This window comes from Lathamus discolor, chromosome 3 (assembly GCF_037157495.1).
Source record: "Lathamus discolor isolate bLatDis1 chromosome 3, bLatDis1.hap1, whole genome shotgun sequence".
NCBI classification, from domain to species: domain Eukaryota; kingdom Metazoa; phylum Chordata; class Aves; order Psittaciformes; family Psittacidae; genus Lathamus; species Lathamus discolor.
Window position 1 is genome coordinate 137,368,159 of NC_088886.1, and position 24,403 is coordinate 137,392,561.

A 24,403-nucleotide genomic window follows, 5' to 3' on the forward strand; every position below is an offset into this window, starting at 1 on the left:
ACGCAGGTGCCCACCGCCATCAAACGCCGCAGGCCCTCACCATGAACTTGAGGGCTTTCTCCTGCAGCACGGCCTCGGCCGGGTCCATAGTCCTACGCCGGGGCCGCCCCTCCTCTCAGTGCCAGGCCGCAGCCAACGCAGACAGGAACCTGCGCTGCCCCGCGTCCCCCCTTCCACCTCGGCCCGCTGCCCGCACGGCGCATGCGCCGCCCGCAGGCCCACGGGAAATGGAGTCCCCGACAGAATTAACGGTCGGGGCCAGTCCTGGAGGACCGGACTACAAAGCCCGGAAGGCCTTGGGGAGGAGGCACGCCGGGAGCCAGCTGGCGCATGCGCCGCAGAGGGAGAGGGGGCCGACGGGAGTTGTAGTATCTTGGGGCTGTGGTGGTGTAACCGGAGGGCTGGGGCTGGAAGGCAGAAAGGGAGAGAAGCCCCTTTCTGCGACGACCATGTGGGACATTTCCACCCGGACCCCCCGGTCCGCATCAGCCCTTCATTTGTGGCTAATGGCGGGGTGCCAGGGCAGCAGGCTCCCCATGCAGGGCCTCACCCACGGCTCAGGGCTGGGCTGCTCCCTGGTTCTGCCCCCGTTACCCTTCATGGTTGTGCGCAGCCGATTTTGAAGTCAATTGTTACTGGTAGAACATCTAAAACTAATCCTGTGCACTGAACAAGGACCAAAAATACCTGGGGACTTCCATCCAGAGAGAACTGTGGACCAAACTGCACCTTGTCGTGGGATATGAAAGTGGGAAACTTCACTGGAACAGATCAAGTAGACCTACATCATCCTCGAGGGGTGTTTGTTCACATCCATCCTGTAAAGAACGTTCCTTGTAAACAGCCTCCCATGGTGCCTCAGTGCCCTTAAACTTAGCTTTTTTCTCCTTCTTTTCTAATAATGTTTCTAAATCAATTTCTGCTAAAAATTGGGCCAAGCTCTCTTTGCTGTACCAAGCAGCAAGCAAAAGAATTGATCAGCATCCCTTTAACAGCAGCTGCATATAGACCAGAGGGTATTTACATATCCCCCCTCTGTCCTTTTATCTTCTGTGTTACACACCACACAAGACCAGCTCGCTCTTTGGCAGCCATCTAATCCTCTTGGGTTTGTTAAATTTGTCTAATCTCTTTCCAGTTTTACGACATTTTTCACAACGTGCCCAAAAGCTGAGGCCACCTCGCATGGAGCAGCAGACGGAAATTACCTCCAGTGTCTTTAGTACTAATTGTAAGACACCAAGAAGTTTTTCCTTTCTCTATAGCAAACAGGACGCTGATCGCTATGCAGTTTGTCATCAGTAAAACACAGCTTTTCCTTGCCACATTTATATGTTTGACTCGGCATCTTGAGCAACATACCTTGGATTTCTTCCTGTTCAGGAGAAAAGGAGCCAATCACAAACATCAGTAATTGCTCGCCAACATACAGCTTAAACCCATTGTTTTTGTTCTGTGTTTGACCTATAAAGCAAAGCTCCGAGTTGCAGGTATGAAACCAGCATCTCCTGTGCACCAGCCCCTTCCCTTATTTTCTGTAGACACCCCATCGTCTCCACATTCTTGAACAAGATAATCAGAGGGACAACAATGCAGAGAATATGCCCATTACTGGATTCCTTGCAGGGACATATGACCTAGATGGTGTCTCATGACTCAGTACCAGGAGTGTGTCCTCCAGCCAATGACCCAGCAGAGGTGACAGGGAATGTCAGCCCATGCAGGGTGTGATGCTGGGACGAGCTACACTCCCAGAAGAGTGGCTTGAGAGGAGGCGGCAGGAATAACCTTATGTCCTCCCTTTACAATCCCAAGGCATAGAAGTCTTCCAAAGAAAGCTTTCAGGTCACCAGGACATGGGCTGCTATTCTTGGACTGGCCCAGCCACGCTCTTGGTCATCATACTTTAAGCCCAGACTCTTAGCAGTGAAACACCTGAAATGCTTGCTATAATGGGGCTGGGCATTTTCCAGACTGCTGACAGTACTGAAAACACTCGCCACAATTACATAAATAACAGTAATTATAATGGGGGAGTCCTATAATTACAAAGAGATGGCTCCTGTAACAGTACTGCAGGCAACCGGGGGCTGCCGGCACTTGAGGCAGGGCTCTCCTGCGTCTCCTCCCTGCAGGCACCCTGCAGTTGGCTGGGATGTAATGGATCCTCTTCATAGCAGCATGACGGGCTCAAGGCTTTGATTGCATGGTTTATTTGTCAATAATATCTGATGCTGGCCTAATTGTAGGAAAATTGAAAAATGTAATGCTTCAGCACTAGACACCACTGCCCCAAAGCCCTCCAGGCTGATTGATCTGTCTGGACTGTAACTTATAGGGGATTAATGTCTCTGGATCGGAAAAAGCATGAATGAAGTGGAGCCAAAACTAATGAGTGTTTAGGTGTTGGGCTTAACCTTGGTGGGAGAATAGAGTGGCTCAATTACTCTGCTATACTGCCACCAGGATCCCACAATACAGGACAACTGCAAAGGGACAGGGCAAGATTCTCTAGGACAGCAAAGAGACTAAGGAAGGACTCGGAGAGACAAGGCTTGTCCCAGCAGAGCTAAGCATGGGGATGATGTCTTGCCGTGTCAGCCTCACCTGGATTCCTGCATCTGCAGCCCAGCCTTGTGTCCACTTCCCACCATTGGATGCTGTCTCCACCCACCAGCTTGCTGTGGCCCAGAGGAGGAGAATGGACAGCACACCAAGCTGTGACACCACCAGATCCCTGATACAGCTCTGTCATCAGTGTCACATCATACAGCAGGATGAGAGGCACTGGAGATGTCTGCAGTGTATAAGGCAAAGAGATATCACTCTTTAGATTCAACAGATTTACAAGCAATTAAATAATGATTTGTTTGGATTTCAGGAATCAGGAGCCAGACATGTGGTCAGTGCTGCCTGTGCCACAGTAAAGCTGCCCCTGACCGGCTCCCCTTTACTTTCTCCTTGCAACAGCCCTCATAAACCACCTTTCCTTCCCTCCACACCCTTACTGCAGAGCATGTTGCATGCTGCATGAAACAAGCCATATAGCGCACAGGGAGCTCACCACCCTTCCAAATGAAGGATGCTACCTAACGGTAAAGATATTACTGTGATTATTTTTGCACTAGCATATTGCTCTGTGCATTCTGGACTCTGCGGACCACATCCACGCCTGGTGTAACGCCATGTTAATTTGCTGTGGCAATCATTAATTGGGTAAGGAACAGCTGGTGCTTTGCTTTAAGTGAAGCTGATTGGGTCAGTAACTGGTTTAAGCTATCTGCAGCAGGTACAGCCATACCTCTCCCTGCACTCCAGAAGGGTTTCACTTCTTGTCCCAGTGACCCTTGGTGGAAGCAGCAAGATTTGGCCATGAAACGTTAGGGAGCTTTAATCAGTGCAGTTCCTTTGGGCTTTATTGCCTGAATTTTAATATTTTGAATAATAAAGGATGATTTTAAATTAAATTTGTGGGCTTGCCATCTGTGTGTGCTTGGCCTTGTTTTCCTCTGCTTTGGCAGTCCCTTGACTTCATTCTTTCCAAGTTGCAGCAAAAAGGAAGGGGAAATAGGAGAGAGCACCAGTGGAAGAAAATTTTGTTATTCCCTTTGTCCTACAAGGTATCTTGGCAGCAGCTGCCTTTATTGTGGGTATGTTTCACAGTGCTGAGCATACAGATGATGTTTGAGAGCATAAGAGCTCATGGGAGGGAGACAAGGACCCCTGCACCCAGAAATGTCCCAGTGGCTCAGCTCAGCCTCTCCGTCCAGCTCATCTGTGATGGAAGTGCGCTTCACACAGGGCACTGGCATCTCAGCTAAAGGGGCTTGGTGTGCAGTGGCCTGGGGAATCTAGGGGCAGGAGGGCTCCCTGGAGCCTCTAGGCAAAAGGTCTTTTTTTGGGACAAAGACATTGCCACTCACTCATGCAAAAGGACAGAAAGAAAAGTCTAAGACCACGTAAGTATGAACTATATTCACTGTATGGCTGGAGCAGGACAGTACCATTCTGGTACTAATGAGATGCGCAAGGCTGTGCATGTGGAGAGAACAACCAAAAACAGAGGCTTGAATGCAGAGAAACCAGAACAGTCAGGGTATGGATTGACATTACAGGTTGAGCCGAATTTATCCCTTGTGCTGCTGAAAAGGAAAGCTGAATCCCCCGCTCCTGTCTCTGCCAGCCACATGCTTCCTCATCTCATCTTATGCAAGCTCTGATATTTGTCTGCTAGCACAGTGAACTGGTTTAATTTGTTATAGTAGCAGAAAAATGATAATCAGGAAATACAAACCAAACACTTCGTTGGTGAGTCAAACTGGCTTTTCTTGTGATGAGACAAATGGCAGAGCTACTGCAAGGGTGGTGGGAATTGCACTCCAGGGGAGGGGAGGATGAATCTGGTTCCCCTGTGTGATGGGGAGCTGCTAATTCAGCAGACACCACATGAAAAACCTCGTCTTCACACTCAGGTTCTCTTGACCCTCCTGGGTGTTAAGAGTCCTCTCTGCTCACACAGCATCACTGCTGCCACTGAAGGCTCTGGATGGCCAAGGCAAAGTGTGGGGCAATGTCTCAAGAAGGCCAGATCCTGGGAGTTTGAGATCCTTGCAGGGATCCTGAGCAGGTAATCCTGAGCTCATTTTCCTGTTTCCCATCTTGCCACTGGGGCTGCATGGCACTGATTTCCCCCTAGATTCTCTTGGCCAACTGATGATGCTGAAGCCCTGGTCCTAGTCCTCCCCATAGCCTCTGTAGGTACTTTGTTTAAAATATAGATTAAAAGAAATCAGGGTGACAGTGATGTTCTCAGACAGGAGCTATAGCCATTGCCAGCAGCTTTCCCACAATCCCAGTGGGATTCCCACAGGCCTCAGTGTCAAGCACTGGGCTGCCCTGCAAGGCTGTGCACGTACAGAAACACACACCCCAACTCACAGCCAGCCGGGTGCCCCCAGCACAGATCTGGAAGCCCTTCTTTACCTCCAGAAGCATCTCCTTCGCTCTCTGAGGCCTGGCCACCAATCCATACACCCCCCACGCTTCCAGAATGTGTCCTCTGGTGTTTGCAGCACCTTCCATCAGCCCGTCCTTGAAACTGCAGTGATGACAAATCCATCGGCCCTCCAGCAAACACGAGAGCCCAGAGGAGCATCACCGGGAGCTCAGCGTTGCTGCCTGGAGGGTGGCAAAGGGCAAAGAAAGATTTCTTCTGATGAGGATGAAAAACAAACCCAAACCACCAAACCTGACCCGACAGAACAAAAACAACCCCAACAAGTACCTCGTAGTCAGAACAGCCTTTTAAAGCCTCATGAATATTTAGCTTGTCCTCATGTAAAATATATGACTTTGCGTAAGGATCAGGCAAAGGAGGTGCATGATTTTTTTCTGATTTATGGGCCCAGCAACGGATTATTCATAGCAGAGCAGCTGTGTGGAAAGATTCATCCACTGCAAAATGTGATTGTACATCAGGCAGTGTGAGGGAACAGAGCTATGACTAATGGCTACTTTACATATAAATGAGAAGGTTTGCGCTAGGAACTGTAAAAAAAATACAATCGTTCAGCTGACGGCCCAGCCTCTTTATCGCAAGCGCTGCACAGGGGCCAGGGAAAGACGGAAACAAGCCTGCCTGAAGGCGCTGCCTTCCCTCACATCCTCCAACATGCAATAAATAAGGCAACAGCAGGCAAGGCTTCCGAGGGCCATATTTGTTGCTGGTGTCAGGCTGCAGTGGGGGAAGGCAGATCTGGCTCCTCCTGGCTCGGATACCACTGGAAGTCCCTCCCAGCTGGATTGGGGTGGACCCTGCTTTGAGCATCACACTCAAAAACAGAGGGGCAGCATAAGCCAGGGTGCTGGGCACAGCCCCAACGTAAGCCCATCTCTTCCCCTCCCCTCTGTGATCACAGCCTCCCCCCCACTCGCTCTCCTAGCCAAGACGAGTTGTCTAGACATTGCAGATGTGGACAGATGTTGGGGCTGTAATTTATAACAATGGCCTCCAGAAGGCAATTCCAATTTGTTTCGCTAAAGCTTTAAGTTACAGGCAGCAAGATCTCCTGTAAATACTCTTGACTTACATAGTAAGTACATAAAGGAGTTTGCCTGGCGAAAGCCTGCTTGCTGCAGCAATTATAGCTTTCCCCATGTCTCAGAGGGACATTATGATTCATAGGTCTAAAAGCAATTGCCCTCTGCCGTGGACCCAATGAGTCCAAGAGTGACCTGAGCTCCGGGTGGTGACACACGTGCAGCTCAGAGGTCACTTCTCCAGCATCACTCACCTGCTTGGGGGAAGAGGCTGGGATCCCATCTGCAGAGCCAAGCCCCACAGTGCTCTCTTTCTCATGGGCCGTATCCCTGCCATTCAGTGTCTGAAGGACAAGTCAGAAAGGAAAATTTTCCTACCCTTTAAAAGGTTCCCTGAGGGAAACCTCTCCTGAAAGCAAAAAGACCCTCAACAGGAGAGGTTTCCCTCTAGAGAAACCTTTCAAACACAAAGGGAAATGGAGCACACAGCCTTGCCTCTGCCAAGGCTCCCACCAGCCTCTTTCAGAGCAGCCCAGATTAGGCACTACAAGGCCTTCTCAATATCCCAAAACCTCCTCTTGCTGCTCTAACCCTCCTGTGGAAGACAGATGTGGCAGATTCCATCACAAGTGAAGGCTATACTGAGAGTGGTGGGCTTGCAACCACAGGAGGAGAAGAGGGCACCAGGAAGGGTGCAGGCACAAGCAGCTGATGTGTGCACTTCTGCCGTTCAATGCCTGCAGCCAGGAGTGCTTCTAACAAAGGAGAGAGTGTTTCTCCAGCACTGTTTTATACAACCTACAGTTCTTCTGCTTGTCCTCAACCAAGAGCTTGGGTTTTCTTGCAGAGTCCAAGGGGAAAGAATATGACCCCTCATCAATTATTTGCTCCTGTAGTTCTGTCTGTGCAGGTTGTTCCTAAATGGAGCAGCACAGACTTTTTCACTGCTTTTAAGGGACATAAGGCACTAAGATGCTCTGCAGTGACTATATTGGTACATGAGTACCTGAGGAGATGTGCGCTGAACTAGAAGCAACTCCAGTAGTCTCCAATACATTGTAAAAGCTCATACTAACATGCCGCAGCCACACAGGCCCCAGAGATCCCACCCTGTAGCAGATTCAATCATGCCGGGTGCCACACTGCCCGCAGAACCAGCAAGCTCATTCATTTCAGCCCACATTGCACACCCAGCTGTGCAAGGCTGTCTGTCCCATTCACCTCTGTGGCTTGGCCATCATGCTAGTGAGAACCTCTGGAAAAGCTCCACACAGGTAAGACCACAAGAAAACAGACGGGTTACATCGCATGTTCATCAGAGGTGAATGTCGCTTCTGGAGACTGGGATATAACATATGGTTGAAATCCCAATTAGAGCCTTAGCACAGGGCATCCACCAAGAGGAAATTAAATACATATATATGTATACATGTATATAAAAAACAAAGAGTATACTGTGCCATGCACAAAGTGAGGACAAGGATGGGAAGAGTTGTGCCTTGAAAATTCCCACTTTTCATCTCAGAGGTGAGTCACTGTGGCAATTTCACCCATGAGGTGAGGCTGTGAAGAAACAGGACTTTGCAGAGCCTAACCACAATGTGCTTCAATTAAAGCACATTCCTGCGAGGTTTGGTTGGATTTAGAGATGTGCTCCCTTTGGATCTGCAGCTGGAGGTCTGCGGCCATGTGCCACCATGGGAGAGCCTGAAAGAGAAACCCACTGGTCTCCCAGAGGAGCGTGAGCAGAGGCCAAACCAGCACAACTGAGCTTTCTAAGATTTCTGTTGCTTTTGTTCCAGAGTTTGCAATTGAAGCAATGGGAAATGGCAGTTTTCAGGTTTTCAGCCAAATTAAAAAGTCTTCTTTTCCCCAGCCCCCAAAAGTTTAATCTCCGATTTAATGAAACATTTAATTTGAAGCCATAGATCTTAATTTGTGGGGAAGCAATTCTTTGAATTAAAGTAAATAAAGTAATAAATTATTTATTGTTCTTTAATTCTGAATTCTTCAGCAGAGCAATCAGCTGAATTCAAGGTGAAACAAGTGTCTGAGCCCCATTTACCTTCATCAGCAAAGAGGGTATTTGATACCTCTTTCAACTCAGTGAGGTACAGGAAAAGCTTTTCTAGGAAAGGATCAGGCTTTTGGCACTCATCTCATTTTGCAGCCACAAAGGCACATTTCCATATTGCTTTGCAAGCCTGGGAGTGTCAGTGCTATAGAGACACAAAGGTGCTGCAGCTCATTCTGCAGGCAGCATCCAAGTCCAAGGCCAAGTGCCCAGCCTGAGGCAGGCAGATGGCTTCATCCATGACTTGGAGACTTTTCCGTAGACTGAAGGACAGTGTGGAGACTGGGATCCAAAAGTGGATACACTCGTGTTTGCTTTAAAATGGGAAAGCAGAGCAGGCCTCTCAAGTTTTAAGTTACTCTCCCAAAACATATCCCAGTTGGAAATTACATGGATGATACCTGCACCCCATACAGCTGCTGTTGTGCCTCAGCCTGGAGCTGTGCTGTCCCTGCCCAGGGAGAAAGCCCAGATTTTCATGGGAAGGGACTGAGTCAGGACAGGAGAGACAGGACCCATGTCTTACTTGCACACTTGGTGCCCTGAACCAGCTTCCAAAGTAAAATGCAGACGCAAATACTGCCTTTTCTCAGCCACTTGAGAGCTGCATCCCTCCTGACCCAGCATTTCCAGAGCCCACATGGTGTCCTACCTACTGATGGAGCAGGAAGTCAAGGCTGAAGTGCACAGATGACCCCAAGGAAGCAAACACGCCAGACTCTGAAGCTTCCCCAACAGACAAGAGGGTGAGGTGGCTTTGGGACCAAGCAGCTCCATGAGCATGGAGCCTGGGGACAGCACTGCTGTTTTCAGGGGGCTGGACCGGGCAGCTCCCTCCCCTGCTTGCTCATGCACTTCCAATTAAACCTGGTGGAATTCAATCTCTTACTCTTAATAAACTTCCCTGTTTCCTTGCCAACTCCCCTCCGGACACCAAGACACTATTACTCCAAACACAACAGGAAAGGGCTATTTTTTCCTGCAAACTTTCTGACTGAAGAGGCAAGCACGAGCCCCCCTAGCAGGATCCAAGCCATTTAGGATCCATGAAAATTAACAGCAAATAAACATTTGGGGAGGGAAGAGGGGGAGGAATGGGGCTGCAGAGCCACAGCAGAAGGGTTACTCACACATGCATGTGCTTCCCGAAACAGGCAGACACCCAGAGTTGCTGACCAGTGCACAATCGTACATGGGGCCAAGCATGGAAATTGGGAACTTGTGTTCCCAATTTGAGAACTGTGAGCACGTGGATCTCCAGGGATGCTGCCCCTTATTTTCACATCACCACAGGTCCCTTCTCATGCATGCCAGACATGCAATTCTGGAGGTGGGGAAGATCTAACAGCCCCTTCCCTATGGCTGGCACCACTCAGTGCAGCATGCACACACAAGAAAGCTGTAGAGCCCCCCCTTCTCCAGCCTGGAGTTCTCATCCCCACGTGCCGCGTCTCCATTGCACAGACCCAGAAGATTAATGCAACCATCTCCCCTTTCCCAAAGCCTTGGTCGCAGCTTCGCAAGGCAGGAGCCTCCTTCTCCACTCTCCTCTCCCTGACAGATGCCTCAGAGCCCGGGGCCGCAGTTAAGGTGACAAGACTCAGCAATTCTTTATGAACATTTCATTCCCGCTCGCTACACGACGTAAATTAGATGGTGTGTTACATTCGGGCAAGAAGCACGATATGTCACTGTGGCGCCGGCCCATTGGATGGAGAGGCTAATCCTGCCGTGAATTTCATTACTGCTTTTATGCCGTCGGAATTAGCTCGGTGACAGCGAGCCTGATTGTCTTTCACTAGGGGTTTGCCGGGGTGTGGGAAGGCTTTCTCCCTGATGGGAGCACTATGGAGTGACCCTGCTCCAGGGCCACACATTGCGCCTTCACAGAGGCAGGGAGGGAGCAGTGTCCAGCTCTTGGGTAGCTCTGATATTCCTCCTCCCTAGTGTTGGGATAAATAAGATTGAAGAAGCCCCTTGCATGGGTGGGTTGCCAGGATGGTGGTAAACCCCCTCCCTGTAACAGGAGGGTGTTCTATACCCCACCTCTTGACTTTGCATGCGCACAGGCAGTTATCCTGGGGATGCTTCTCTTGCTGTGGTGGATTCCTCCCTTCTCCCAGCACACATGGGATACCAACACTCAAAAGCCTGAGAGCCAGGGACACAGGCTTTGATCCATGCTGCAGCAGGGCCAAATTCAGTCCTTGTGTCAGTGTCTGCACTTGGGGGTTTCATGCCCTTGGCCAGTGTAAGAGGAGGTGAATGAGATTCAGAGCCATGTTTCCATTACTGCCCACAGGCTCCTCAGGCACTGATGATGCTTAGGCTCTGTTTGGCTGAGCTGCCTTCTGAAGAATCCTCATGGAGAATACCAGCAGTTCAAGTGACTTAGAGCAGGGGTTAACTTCAGTGAGGCTGGACAAGCTGTACCCATCCTATGTCTATCCCTACATCTCTCCTATTATACAGCTACTGCTGATCAGGGAGCAAAGCCAGGAACATACAAATAAGCTTCTGAAACCACCAGCACTTACCTAAAGTGAGATTGCTGAGAGGTCAGACACCAAAAGGGTGGCTGCAAGCAAGAAGTGGCAGAGAGAAATCTGGGAACACCTGGAGAGCTCAAGTGAAACAAATGTGGGGCTGACTGCACACGCTTGGCAAGTTGCTCAGTCCCTGGTTAAATGAGTCTCAGAAACATGCCATAAGGTGTCCCCTGATGCCATCTCCAGACCCAGCCATCATGAGTCCCCTAAACCTAGCCACCACTTTTCATAAACACCATGACCTTGCTTCTCCAAACCTAGCTTCTGGAAAGCCTTTCTTCCTCAGGCTGTACACTGTGGCCTTGACAGCTCTAGTTCACTCCTCTCCAAGTTTATGCCTTCTCTCATCCCCTCTGCCCACCCCCTCTGCCTACCCCCACCAAGCTCCCTTTGCTACCACTCAAGTTTAGGCGTTGCCCATCCACTTAACCAGCAAACACACACGTGCAAACCCACAGCTGCCCATGTCTTACTGAAGCACTTGACTTTTCTCCTGCTGCCTCCCAGCACTGCTGCCATTTACAGGGTTTAAAATGTCAGGGTGATGCCCTGCAGGGGTCCAGAGGACTGAGCAGCAAAACACTTGAAGGTTGCAGATGACGTGGGTGATGGCTGCCAGGCTGATCCAATCAGTTCTACACCCTAGCATGGGTTCAGGAACAAAACTGCAGGAGCAGGGATAGAGACACAAATCAGCACTGCCCATCATCCCAGTGGATTCCCACAGCTCAGACTGTGTGGTTCTGCATGGCTCCAGCCTCCAACCCTCCAGTGCTGGGTGCAGCCCCGTGAAAATGCACAGGAAGCTTTAAAGCCAAAGCACCAGCAGGAAAAAACTCTAATGACATCCCTGTGAGGAAGGTGTAGGTATATACACTGCAGCTCCTAAAGTGCTCCGTACCACCATAGATCCCTCTGCTCTCCTTCAGGCTGCCCCACTGTCTTGTCCCAGAGCAGTGTTGGGGAATCCAATACCCAAAGCACCAGTACCGAATATCCCCCTGGGGACTAAAGGAGCCCTTCCTGCAGTAGGTGTCATACAAACACAGCAACGGGGGAAAGCCCTCCTTCCCCCAGGCAGGAAAGCTTGTATCTCTGGCTAGCAAAGGACCGTGTTGCACCTACTGTGATTCAAATCCACCTGAATGGGGTGTTACCATAGGGCAAGTTAGATCTGCAACCCATCCCTAGGGTGCGTCTGAGAGCAGTAATGGTCCAACTCTACAGCACAGTGTGGAAATCAGGAGAGAGCCAGTGACACCGATATCTTGAGCTCTGCTCCAGGCTCTCGGCCACCTCCTCCTGCTCTCAGGACAAGGATACTAATAGATGCACATTAAGGCTGTGTAAGTGCTCTCCCCTTAGGTAAGCACTTTGGGAAGCTTGCTAGTCCTTCGCAGTAATACTCCATTAGTCCTTCACTCTAAGTCTAATTAGGGGGAGGAGAAGGAGGAGAGGGAGGGAATGGGGAAGAGGGGGAGGAAGTTAACAAACCCATTTGGGATGATGAACTACATAAGAGGTTTGTCAAAACAGGAAAAAGAATAAAAGCAGTCAAATCTCAGATGTTCGCAGGGCAAGTGCCTGAAAGGTACATGGAAACAACATGTAGGAGAAAGGGCTCCTGAGCTCTCCCCCAAGATGAGGGCAGGATGCAGCCTTTCTGCTAACCTTTGGGGTGGGGATGGCAGTCCACTGCCAACAGTTCTGAGGGTCTGTGTTGCTGGTTTAAACTGGGATGAAAAGAAAGCAAAAACAGTTAAAATGAGGATTAAAACTGATAATGGTGTCCTTAGCCTTCTTGCCAGAGATTTCCTCTCCACCACCACCAAGTCGGATACAAACACTGACCATAAAGAGCAGGGCCTGAGCAGGGAACCTCAGTGCCCAGAGGAAACCACAGTAGTAGCATGTCACGAGAGGTAACACTTGAACCCCAGAGGACAGAGAGGGCCCTTTTTCTGGGGATCACTGGGGTCCAGGCATCACCATCAGAGATGTTAGACAATGCTCTTCCCAGTCTGTGAGTCCTCCCCATACTTGGAGGTACCCAAACCTGTAAGGGACTCACCTGTGATAGCAAACAGGCTCTAAGTGGGTCCAGCAGGAATAAGTCGCTGGAGAAAGCAGCTCTTTGGGCACCCACAGCGCATGAGCCTCCCTCAGCTCAGCTCTGTCACCGCTCCCAAAATGCCCCGGTGGCAGCAGCAAGGGCAGGAGAGATGAGTCACACCCAGCCCAACACCTGGGCCAGCCCCACCAGTGCCCCAAGCATCACTTCCCTGCCCTCCAAACCTCTCCTCTTTCACCATGCCAGTCGCCCAGGATCTTTCACAGAGGCAGGTATCCTGCAGCCAAGAGCAGTCTCGGCTGGCTTTGCCCCCAGACGCGAGGAAGCCCTGGACAGCCCATCCATCGTGCAGCCCAACACCGCCGAGACACGGCCAGGAGCTGTGCAGAGCAAAAATAAAAGAGTCACCGGGACTCCCCATATCATATATATATCAGCCAGCAACGGCTCCATCGGGAACAAAGGTATTCAAGCATTGGAAAGAGAGTGCTTAGCAGTAAAATAGGTCCTGGAAGCCCTCAGGCACTATTTACTGGGGAATGAATCTACCTTGGTGACTGATTGCAGCCTTTTAACCTGGATAAATCAGATGACAGATAAGAGCGTCTCCCGGGTAGCCCTGCCGGCAGGTACCTCCATTACAGCCCCATCCATTTCAGCCAGCTCTGTCACCCACTAGGGGACATGTCCCCTGCTATGTGGGGTAAGCCCTCCGAGGGGGGCTTCAGTGGGCAGAGGTGCCTGCTAGGTTTTGGTGCACTTGTGCTCTTCCCTTTATGGCAGGGAGCCATTTCCAGCTGGAGAAGCAGCCAAAGCAGCTGAAATGTTAGGGACTCATCCCTGCCTGGCTCCGAAACCCCAAAGCATTCCACATCCCAGACCAGACTACTGAGGATGGGGTAAAGGACAAGAGATGGACCCCAGCATGGGTTTCTGGGGTACACCAGCCCAGCACACTTTTCTCATCATCAAAGAGCACTTTCCAGGCTGCTTGCAGCAGGACACATTGCAGTTTTGGGATCAACCCATCTCACACTTGAGAGACAGTGAAGCCAGAGCCATCCCTAAAGCCACTCAGACTGCAGGGACACCACCAGCTGGAAAAGAAGCTTGATTTATATAGGGACACTTGCAAGCTGCGAGTGTTCTGACAGGAATGAGCAGGCAGCCTGTCCCAGTCTTTCATTCTGAGAGATGCCATGCCTGCCACCCTGCAGTACATCCTAAACAGGAGAATTCAGCACCAGCTTTTGCTGCAAGTGTCTGTAATATGCAGCTTCCATCTCCCTGTGTGGCTTTAGCAAAGCAATGGGGAGCAATGACAATACTGCACAGCAGCTCCGTGAATGTGGCAACCCCCTGATTTGCGATGCTCAGGGCTGGTTTTGTACACACCTCTCCTGCCAGGTCTGCCATCGCCCAACCCACAGCAGGAAAGCATTGGTTAGGAGCAGCAAAGGCTGCCCTGTGCAGTCTGTCATCCCTCATGCACAGCAGGAGATCTGGAGCACAAATTAGGATGTCACCACTTGGTTTTCCTGACTGTTTTTCCCCTTTCAGTACTCAAAACTTGTGCACGCTCAAGACGACCCACTTGATATCCATAGTTTCAACCACAATATTGACACCTGCTCTAAGCACCATCCTGCCCCATTTCTTGTCCTAATTCTATTTATTGCTGCTTCAGACACCCTTTGGAGGACCCTAGTAACTCAACACTCACCCTGCAGCTCTCCTGACACAGCAAGGAGCACTGGTCAGGAACACAGACATTTCAACAGCTACTTGAAAAATCAGTGCTTAATGCATGCCTTTATCTTGCAGAAAGGAGAACCAGCACCTCCCATGCTGCAGCTTACCCATAGCACCTTCCTGAAACAGAGCAAGTAAGGATGCTGCCCTCTTCCCTCTCCCACTTTATAGATTTTAGGGAGAACATAAGAAGCACAAACAGGTGTCCTTGCATCTTACAACCCAATCCTGTGCTCTGCTGCTCTCTCCAGCACAGCTCCCACCCAGGGCCAGCTGCTGTTGTTCAAGAGAACTAATTACTCACCTTGAGATAATAACCCTAACCAAAGCACTGGGTGGAGAGGAGTTAAAGGAGCAGTGCTTAGCTCTGATGTGAGGCTGTGCTGTGGTTTAAGAGCCTTGCAGTGCTTTAAGCCACCACTGTCCCAAACAAGAGACCTACTGAAAATCTTAGTGGCAGAGAGCAAATGGAGGGAGGATACGAGTGAGTTGAGCTTTGGCTTTGCGCATTGGATCAGGATGGCCTGGAAAGAGCAGACCAGCTCCTGGTTTTCTGTGCCACTGCATGACAGTTTCTGGAGGGAGAATGGGAATCTGAGTCAAAACAATACATTTCATTTAAGTTCCTGCATATGAGAGTGCTCCCCTCCATGCTATCCCCATGCAAGCTGGGTGCCAGCTATGCCAGAGGCATGCAGAGCAAGCACGGGATGTTTGCTGAGGCTGGATGCAGAGCGGGGCTTGCAGTACGGGGCACAGCAGTGCCCCAGTTGCATCAGAACATGTCAAGGGATGCTCAGTCTGTTGGAAATCACCAAAATCAGTCAGAAACCTTTTCTGGCTGGTTTAAGCTCATCAGGCTTCAGCTCTGGAGGTACCAAAATGAGCAGGAACCGCCTGGTCAGGGTAATTCCTAAAAGGCTGGAAAATGGGTTTCTCCTCTGCAGTAACCCTTAATGATGTTGACAGCTCTGGGACCCGGAAGAGGACAGGTCTGATCCAGCAAGTTGCTTTTCAGAGGGAAAATCTATGCATTCCCTGGGACAGCCCGTCTGAGTGTAGTGGGTTGTATCAATGACCTGACTCCCATGGGACTAAGTCTTTTTTTTTTCCTATGGTAGGGTTGTTTTCAGCCAGATTGCTTCCCTGCTCTTGCCTTCATCCCCAGGGACACCAGACCTGAATGGGGTTAGACAAACAGCTTGGCTGAGCAGCAGGGTGAACTGCCCCGGGGCAGGATCATAGCTTGACACATTCCGCATACACTAGAGACTCCAAGCAGAAATGGGGATGCTCCAGGGAGCCCAGGCAGGTGCTGGGAGGCTTTAGGGACCAAGACCCCCCTTAACCTGGCCACACAAGGTGCAACGTGTCCTGCCTGTCCTGTCATGTCTGTCCAGCCAGGTCTGTCCGTCCAGTCGGGTTACACACATCCAGGAGGGTAAAAGAGAGATGAGGGCGTGTGTGTGAGGACTGGATAGCACTGAGGATCCACCCAGAGCCTGACCTCCCCCTTCCATCAGAGATCGCACCCTGGAAGCCATATTCAGCCATCATTAGTATGCAAAGACTGATCCGAGGGAAGAGAAGAGAGAAAGAGGGAGGGAGGGAGGGAGGGGGGAGAGAGGGAAAGGAGAGAGAAAGAGAGAAAAAGCCAGTTGTTTTATTCATGGCTGGTGATATTATAGACTGAGTGAAAATCACATTATCGTAATGGGAAAGTTAGAGTTGCCGTGATGATGCCCTGAAGCTTGTGTGCTGATTGGGGTGTGATTGCTATCTGTATTTATATGTAGAAAGCAAAGTTCACTGCCAGTTCAAGATGGTGGAGCCTGCTTCTTCATGCTACATAATTCTTCAGTAGGGAGAAACTAAGAGCAGCCGGGGTGGCTGAGCCAGCGTGGGGGCTCCTGCAGCGCAGGGCTGCGGGCAGGGATGGTGTGTGCCAAGCTCTGGGCACAGCCCGGGCTGCTGCCCTGCTGTCAGCGGGGTGGGGGACACTGGGTGAGAGTACCCGGGTGTTTGTGTGTGAGGGGGTCTCACAGCCCTGGTTGTTGGTGATGCCTGGGGGAAACTAAGCCACAGTTCCTGTGTTGGGGGTACAGGGCGGAGCAGCAAGAGGAAGGGAGCAGTGTGAATGTCGTGGTGCTGTTTGCAGGCTGCGCCGGGCTGCGCAGGGCTTGGGGGCACGAGTTGATGGTGCCTGCTGGTGTTTTCTGTGAGATGGAGAGTCGGTGTGACAACCTGCGGGCCCTGCATGTCCCATCCGTCATCCAGCTTTTCCCTTCGGCCCCCAAAGACTTCTTGGGGGGAAGAACTGCCTTGGACCTTTCTGCCCCAGGCTCCAGCCTTTTCTGCTGCACCGGGGATGGTGCTGTGTTACTGTGCAGTAGCAGGCAGTGGGGATGCACGTAAATCCTATGGCATAAATCCACTCACAGAAAAAGATGATGCTCAAGGAGCTATTAAACCTTCAAGAACAATCCTTCTCTGCCAGCCCTGCACTCATGTCTGGCTGCTGCAGGTCCCATCCTAGGGTCCTGGAGAGCCTACAGGCACAAGAACCCAAGAGCACACTCCAGGAGCTGCTATCTCTCACACAGCAGCACTTGGGAAACATCCTCCCACAGGACAAGGACATGTCATGGCCACCTGCTCCCCCACGCACTCACACAGAGGAGATCCAAGGGTGGAAAGTGGCTGCTCTGCCTGGGACTCAAGCAAGTGCCCCGATGCTGCAGCACAAGGGGACCTCCACTCACCAGTTTGGGTTTTTAGATCACAAAGTGACACACATGAAAAAAGCAGACCATCAACTGTGCATCTGTCAGCAGTAACGCTGAGGTTATACTGGCATGCAGGCCTCCCTGCCGCTGCCTCCCAAGGACATACCTTCCAGCAGGCTCCTGCATCTGCAGAGATGTGATGGTGTCCAGGGGGTGCATTTACCTTCTGTATCTGGGGGTCCATTTTCAAGAGTAACAATAATCCAAGTTTCAGGAAAACAGAGGGCCAGTTGTCAAACCACAGAAGAGTGAAATAAAAATACCCAGTGTTGCAGAGGGAAAGTGAGGCAGATATTGGAGACGTGGGAAAAGCAGAGGAATAGGCTAAATCCTCTTCTTTCTTTGCTGAGTTTCAATAGGGTTTAGAGTAAGCCACTAAATGTTCTTCACTCCCACTGAAGTACCTTCTCCTTAGTCAGCTTGGCCACATGCCTCTCATTTTGCTGTTGTTTTTCCCTTTCACCCCATCATGATGCCCTGCAGTGCTGTGCACTTCCTGTGCATCTCCAGACTCATCACCCTGTGTGATGTGTATGATATGCAGTTATTTGCAAACACACCTTGGGTATATGAAATGCCTTCCTGAGGTGATGCTGTCACACACACGTTTTGCACTGATGCAAGTAATGACACAAGGTGCAGGGCCCACAGCAGCATCCCCCAGATCTATTCTTCCAGTCACAGGCAAGACACAGCCTGGGAAGAGACAGGCAGAGGCTGGACTATGTGTGGAGAGCTGCCGCAGAACAGAGGGGGATGCGGTGTGATCCACAGGGATGGCTCAGCCACAAGGTCAGAGGGAAGGACAAGCTTCCCTTTCCAGGCAGAGTTCAAGCACAGCCCTTCCAAGGACACGTGGTGGCAGAGCCAGCTCCTGGGTGCCAAACCCCCTGTGCCCTCAGCGCACCAGATGGATGCTCACGTTCCCGAAAGAGCAGCCATTACCTTGCCCGCCTCCCTCCCGCTGAGGGAGTCAAATGTGGCTCTGAACTGTGCCATGCTGCAGAGCAGAGACTGCCTCCAACCCCACCTGTCCCCTCCACCAGCCAGCACAGCACGGCTGCCAGCCAGGACACCCCTTTTATCAGGCACTTGGGTAGGCTGGGACTGAAGGACAACTAGCTCGGATGGGCAGGAGGCAGCAAGGGACTGCTTGGATACACAGAAATGGGAGAGCATGGAAGCTGCCAGCTGGGCTCAAAGGTGGGAGAAGAGGTGGTGCTGGGGACAGGGACAGCAGATGCATAGTGAAGGTCAGGCCATGGGCACAGGCAGGTGAGGAGCATCCACATGGGAAAATGCAACCTAGGGGACCTTGTGGCTGCCCATCTGATAGCTAAATACCTGTAATGAGCTGCTCATAAACTGCAGCTTCAGGCCCTCATGCCCAGGCTTCCCATCCCTGGGCATGACAGTCCTGCTGGCCATCAGAGCCAGCTATGCCTGAGGCTGGCTTTGAGCTGAGCCCTCTGCCTCTCCCCAGCCTTAGGGGAGGCTGTGCCAGGGGCACAAGGGCAGAAGGGCTGTGCTGAGCTGCCTTTGTGCCACACAGGCTCTGCCATGGCCAACAGCTGGAGACCACACACCACGCACCTCCTTCCTCTGGAGCCTGTGTGCAGGCATTTGGCTGAGTGTATGTATGAATGAGGGACATACACAGGCTCCCTGCACGCATGCACCTGTCAACAGGGTGAACAAGCAGGCACACGTGCATGCAAAAGGAAGGAGTCCAAACTCCAAAAACCTCATTTTCCAGCCCTGACTTACCCTGGTGCTTTAGACACAGCATCCTTGCACATCTCTGTTGCTGGTGCATGCAAGCAGAGAAAAGAACATCTCACCGCCACAGACCTCAGCATACACCTACACAAAATTCAAGGTTTCCTCCTGCCAAACACCCGCACAGAGCTCTGCCTCACACAGGAACACACTGTTGTCCCAACACACCCACACGAGATCATTGCAGCCTGCACCAACTGCTACACAAACATCTCAACCCAAACCTACTCAGTGTTTGCTCCGTGTACTCTGTCACCCACATGCCCAGGTGCTGCCAGCTCATGTGTGAACCAGGTAGTGGGAGCATGGAACACCCAGGCTCCACATCTTACAGTGATCAAAGAAGTCTAAAGCTCTGGATATTCCCATATGCACATAGGGGTATGCACATACACACAGAGATGTTTTGTTACCACAGACAAAGATGCCCATGGCTCCCCTCCTCCTATGGCACTGCCTCTCTCCTCTCCCTAACTTACCTGTTTTTCACAGTTTAACCAGAATCAGCAACTTCTGTCACCTGCTGCTACCTGGTGTGTCCCTTCCTGCGCTGGCTAAATCTGTTTGAACCCACAGATGTGTGATTAAACACGGCGAGTGTTAGTGTTGAAGCACCGCTGCGTGCTCCCCGTATGGCTGATGAGCGTGCAGCTGGAGCAGAGCTCCCTAGGGTACCCTGCTGCTCACTCAACACACGCCAGGTTGGGGGGAGGAAGGTGTCGACATGGCAGGGAGGGTATTTAAGCATTAAGCCATTTCTTTTCCCTACAAGCATTCTGAAACTGCAGCTTTTCCTGCCTGGATGTGTCTGGCTGAGCCTCTGATGGGGAGGCTGGAGAAAAACATTCATTTGTAGGAGATCAGGAGAGGACAGGGAAGGAAAGAACGTGAAGGGGAAAACTGTGTATAAAATAGCAGAGGGAGCTGCTTTGTCTTCTCCCGGCCTTGCAACACAAAATTCAAGGGGCTTCCAGGGCAACTGAACAGCAGAGCACGTGGGGGAGACACAAGGAGCTGGACTTCCTACCTCACTACAACATGATGATGTGATACCAGACAAGAACACACCAGCCTATATGTTTCCAAAGGGGATAAAAACTTTCCAGACTTCAACATGCAGACCACCCTCCAGATCCTCTCACCATGTGCTGTCTGGATACTGAAGGGTTTAGGATCCAGAGAATTCCCTTGGCTTACGTAGCTTATCATCCAGGAGCAGCCAGGCTGACTCCAATGTGACCTGTGTTGTAGGGGAAAAAGAGAGATGAAGGAAAAGGCACCTCGAGCCAAAGCACTAGAAAAAGTCTGTTGGTGACTTGCTCAAACAGAGCAAATCATGAGCTCAAAGCAGGACATGTGGGTCCCTTTCCAGGCTCATCAACATGAAACATTTTGGGTCAGGTTTAAGAGGCATCAAGAGGCATCTGAGGATAGATCCCAGCAAAGTGGCAGGGATGTTTCAGATTTGCCCTAAATAAATAACAGCTTTCAGGTTTCTCGCAGGGTGCTGTGAAGTATAGAAACACAGGGACACACTGGGGTCATGCAATGGAAACCTTCTCTCGGAGCACAGGACATGGTCCCTGCCACTAGACCCTACACTGCTTTTTCCACTGCCCTCGCAAACTGGACATGACTTTGGGGCAGCCTCCCAGTGCTGCAGGGTCAAGATAACCACCAGTCTGCCTCATTGCTGGTGGGAGCAACATGTGGCTCACCTTCAGCATGTTGCCCGGAGCAGGTCCAGGGGCGTGTTGGTGAATTACTACGGACACACCACTTTGGAGAGTGCTCTCTTGCTGTTTTCCTTGTGAAACTCCAGGGTTTGCCTTGGAGAGGGGAGACAGCTGGAAAAACGCTGACAGGGTTGAGAGGCAGCATGGGACAGAGCTGCCTGCCAGGCTGGGGAGCCAGCAGCGCTGCTCACCTCCAAGGGATGCAGAGGCCAAGTCTTCTGCCTCTCTTACTACCTCTCCCAGCTCCTTCTTTCCCTGGGGACCCCTTCAACACACCTGTGTGCAGCATGAGCCCATCTGGTCCCAGCATTGCAGCTGCCAGCTCTTAGCTCTTCTCCCTTTTGCCCATTTCCCTGCAAACACCCTTATTTCTCCTGTCCTCACCTCTCCATACCGGGTATCTCCTGTCAGCCTGCATCTAGCTCCTGCCTCTCAGGTTCTTTCTCTGCTCTGCTTGCTCCAGGTCTTCCCGGTCTCACCTCTAGCCTCCTTGCTTTCCTGAGTCCTGATTTAGTGGGGAGCAGATTGGGTGCAATGCTCCTCTTCAGACAGGTCCCACGCCATGGAAATGCTGAGGTGGCTGTTCTGCTACATCCAAATGGTTAACACGGACAGAGTAACTAGAATGCCTGTAAGACCACAAAGCATCATTCCTGGGGAATTAGTACCGACATGAATTGACACCATGCTCTGCAGCTGGTTTCCTCTGTACAATGCCTTGTGCCAACAATTACTGCAGGCAGGAAGAGGAAGATAAGCGAATGAATGGGAGGTTCACGGAAGATCCATGGATGGAGGGATGGATGAAGGGCAGCCCAGATGGATGGTGGGTCCAGTCAAGGTTCCGCTGTAAATTTCCAAATTCCTCATATTAATTTACTTTCCCATCTGCTGCAGTGAAACCAAACACCCCAAATTTTCCTTATTCCACAGTTTTCACATTTTCTGACAACAATTTGATGCCATTCTGTTGGTGCCTTGCTTGCCGATCACTTTCTACATGGCATGAAATGCTGTAGAGAGGTAGCAAGGATTAACAGCCTTTCTACAAATGCATTGTCCCCTCGGGATACAGGATACTCTACAGGACATTCTGCATTTTTCCCTGTCCCATCTGTGACACTGTGTAGTCTGATCAGCTACCAAAACCTTTGCACTGATCTTGCACCCTCAGTCAGGCATGAACATTTGGGAAACAGAGATTGCTCGTCCCTATCTCCCCCAAACACTGATTTTCAAACCATCAATAAAGTCTGTACAGCTCTGGGCTGTGAAGATAATTCTTCTTGGCTGGTTTGCAGCAGGGCTGGAGTTACCCAGGGACACAGATGACAGGCACAAGGCAGCAACAATCCCCCACTTTACTAGATTTTAGCCCCTTGGTTCTCCACGTCTCACATCTGCTGCCCGCTGCGGGAGCCAAGCTGGTCAGAGGGCATGCAGGGATCTTGGAAGGGCGGTGCTTTGCATGCCATGAGTGGTTTAGGAGCAAGCAACAAGGTGTTATTTGGATGGAGTCAGTGGAGTCATAGCCTTATTTTCTTCATGAGATGAGAGACGACAGAGCTGGTGACGCCAATGGCTTAGCAAGGAAGGGCAAAGGATAACCCTGCTCATGAGCTCTGCGCGTCTGCAGCAAATGCTGATGGAGCTGGGTGACATTTTGGACAAAACATTTCTTAAAGGAAGCAAAGCCCTTTGTGGAACTTTTCACTTCAACAGAATCTTCCTTGTTGTTTATTTATAGTTCTGCAAAATAAGCAAATGAAAAAATGACAACCAGGGGTTTGTTCTGATTTTTGGAGCCCAGCAAGCTTCAAAAAAATCAAAATCAAGCTTCAGAAACTGATTTTGGGAGCGAGGGAGGACGGGTTGCATCCAGCCACTCATCCGTAGGAGAAAAAAAGGAGAATAAGTGAAGCTATTGGCAGTTGCACACAAACTCAGAAAGGCAGAAGGAAAATGTCAATGCCATGTCACGGCTCTGGCTGGTACAAGACAGCTCTTAGACAGAGATGTGAAAGGGCTGTTTGGGATCATGTACCCTCTGTTCCATAAATTACAAGTGAGTTGAGGGGGGTAGAGCAAAGCTGGGCTGGTTGGCGGGTTTGGGAGTAGGTCCCAGCCGGTTCCTATTTCATCCAAAGTGGGTCACCTGCCTCGGCTCCTGTTGCCTCTTGCTTTCAAACTTGGCTTCCTCTGGCAAAATGCTTTGGGTGGTGGTGGGTGCCTCGCCGCGGTGCTTTGGTTCTGCTCAAAACCAAGTGTGATCTTGCCTCTGTGCCTTTCTGAGCCCTTCCTTTCCAGGAGCCATCTTTGGGATAGGCAGAGTCGGGGTGATAGAACAGAAACCCCCTTCACCCCACACTGCTCAGGATCCCATGGGTGTTGAGGCCTTGCAAGTCAAACAGGGGCTGGCATGGTGCAGGCAGGCAGGCTGCCCTGCGGGCTGTAAATCATGCTGCACATTCCTCTTGTGGCATCTCTCTCAGGACACATCCCCCCCCCCAGAAAGCACAGTAAGCCTGCACCTCTCCACTGCCTCCCCACTCCTGCCCAGCTGAGCTCTAGCAGTCCCCGCCCCAGGGACCAACAGTCACCCCCTTCGTGTAATGTTTGAGCATGAAGAAGTATTAAATTGTAATCCGCCTCCTTGGCACTCTTTCTCCTTCCGTCCTTCTTCTCCTCCATCCCCAGTCTCCTCATCCTTCTGGGCCCATAAATCTTAATTGTGCCTGTGACTTGGGTTTTCGTTTCCTCTCTCTCTGTCTTGCTCTTTCTTTTTTTACAGTGTTAATTAATCATGTTTAGGCCTGGTCCCAGCTGTTACCACAAGGAGAGTCCCTTGCCAGCCCCTTCTCTCCGCCCCCAGCTGAGATGCACATCACTTTTGGATAAATCCAGCCAGTTGGAGGAATTCTTTGGTTGTCCAGCAGCCGAGACACAGAGCGATTCACCACACTCCCCCTGCCACCGCTGCGACGTGCCGCTTGCAGCTCTGCTCCCCTGTGCTGTGCCCACCCCATCCCCACCGCCAAGACTGTAACTGCCCTGTTACAGGGGTGGAAGGGTCTCTCTGAATGGAAAGATGCTGAGGGGCCTTTTGCAAGGAGGACCTGACAGCCCAGCCATATGTGGATGGGAGCAAGCTGTAATGGGGGGGCTTCTGTCTCCCTCTCTGCCTGGGAGGGATGCAGAGGGGAGAATTGGCCTCCCTCCTTGGGAAATCATATGGTGAGCAACCTTGGCAGAACTTCTGGGAGGTCCAAATGTGAGGTCAGGCCCTGCAATCAGCCCCTCCCCATTCTCCCATCTCCTCTCTGTGCCTGGCACTGCTCCCTGGGAGCAGCAGCAGTGTTTGCATCAGCTGACAGGGCTGGCACATCTCTGTGCCACGTGGCACCCTCTCGCCAGAGGTGACCTTGTGTCTGGCACTGCTGGGCTGCATGGGAACATGTGGGGAGGCAGCCAGAGGGTGCTCACTCTCCCCAGAGCTTGCTGCCAGTGGCTATTCAGTATCACAAAAAATGGAAAGATCCTTCTCTGTGCTACTAAGAGTGGTTGGGAATCCTTGTCTTGGAAAGACAGATGACTGGAATAGCCGAGGTGGAAAAGGT

General features: G+C 51.1%; 1 protein-coding gene across 6 annotated transcripts in view; it reads right to left on the reverse strand.

The window, feature by feature from the left end:
• The window catches only part of BTRC (beta-transducin repeat containing E3 ubiquitin protein ligase), a 123,304-nt gene extending 123,204 nt beyond the window's left edge, over positions 1 to 100 (reverse strand). For all 6 annotated transcript variants that reach the window (XM_065672105.1, XM_065672111.1, XM_065672107.1 and 3 more), the window contains exon 1: positions 41 to 100. In XM_065672105.1, coding sequence (XP_065528177.1) covers positions 41 to 88 — 48 coding nt within the window. In that variant the 5' untranslated portion in view covers positions 89 to 100. The remainder of the gene's footprint in view (positions 1 to 40) is intronic.
• Between the last annotated feature and the right edge of the window lie 24,303 nt (positions 101 to 24,403).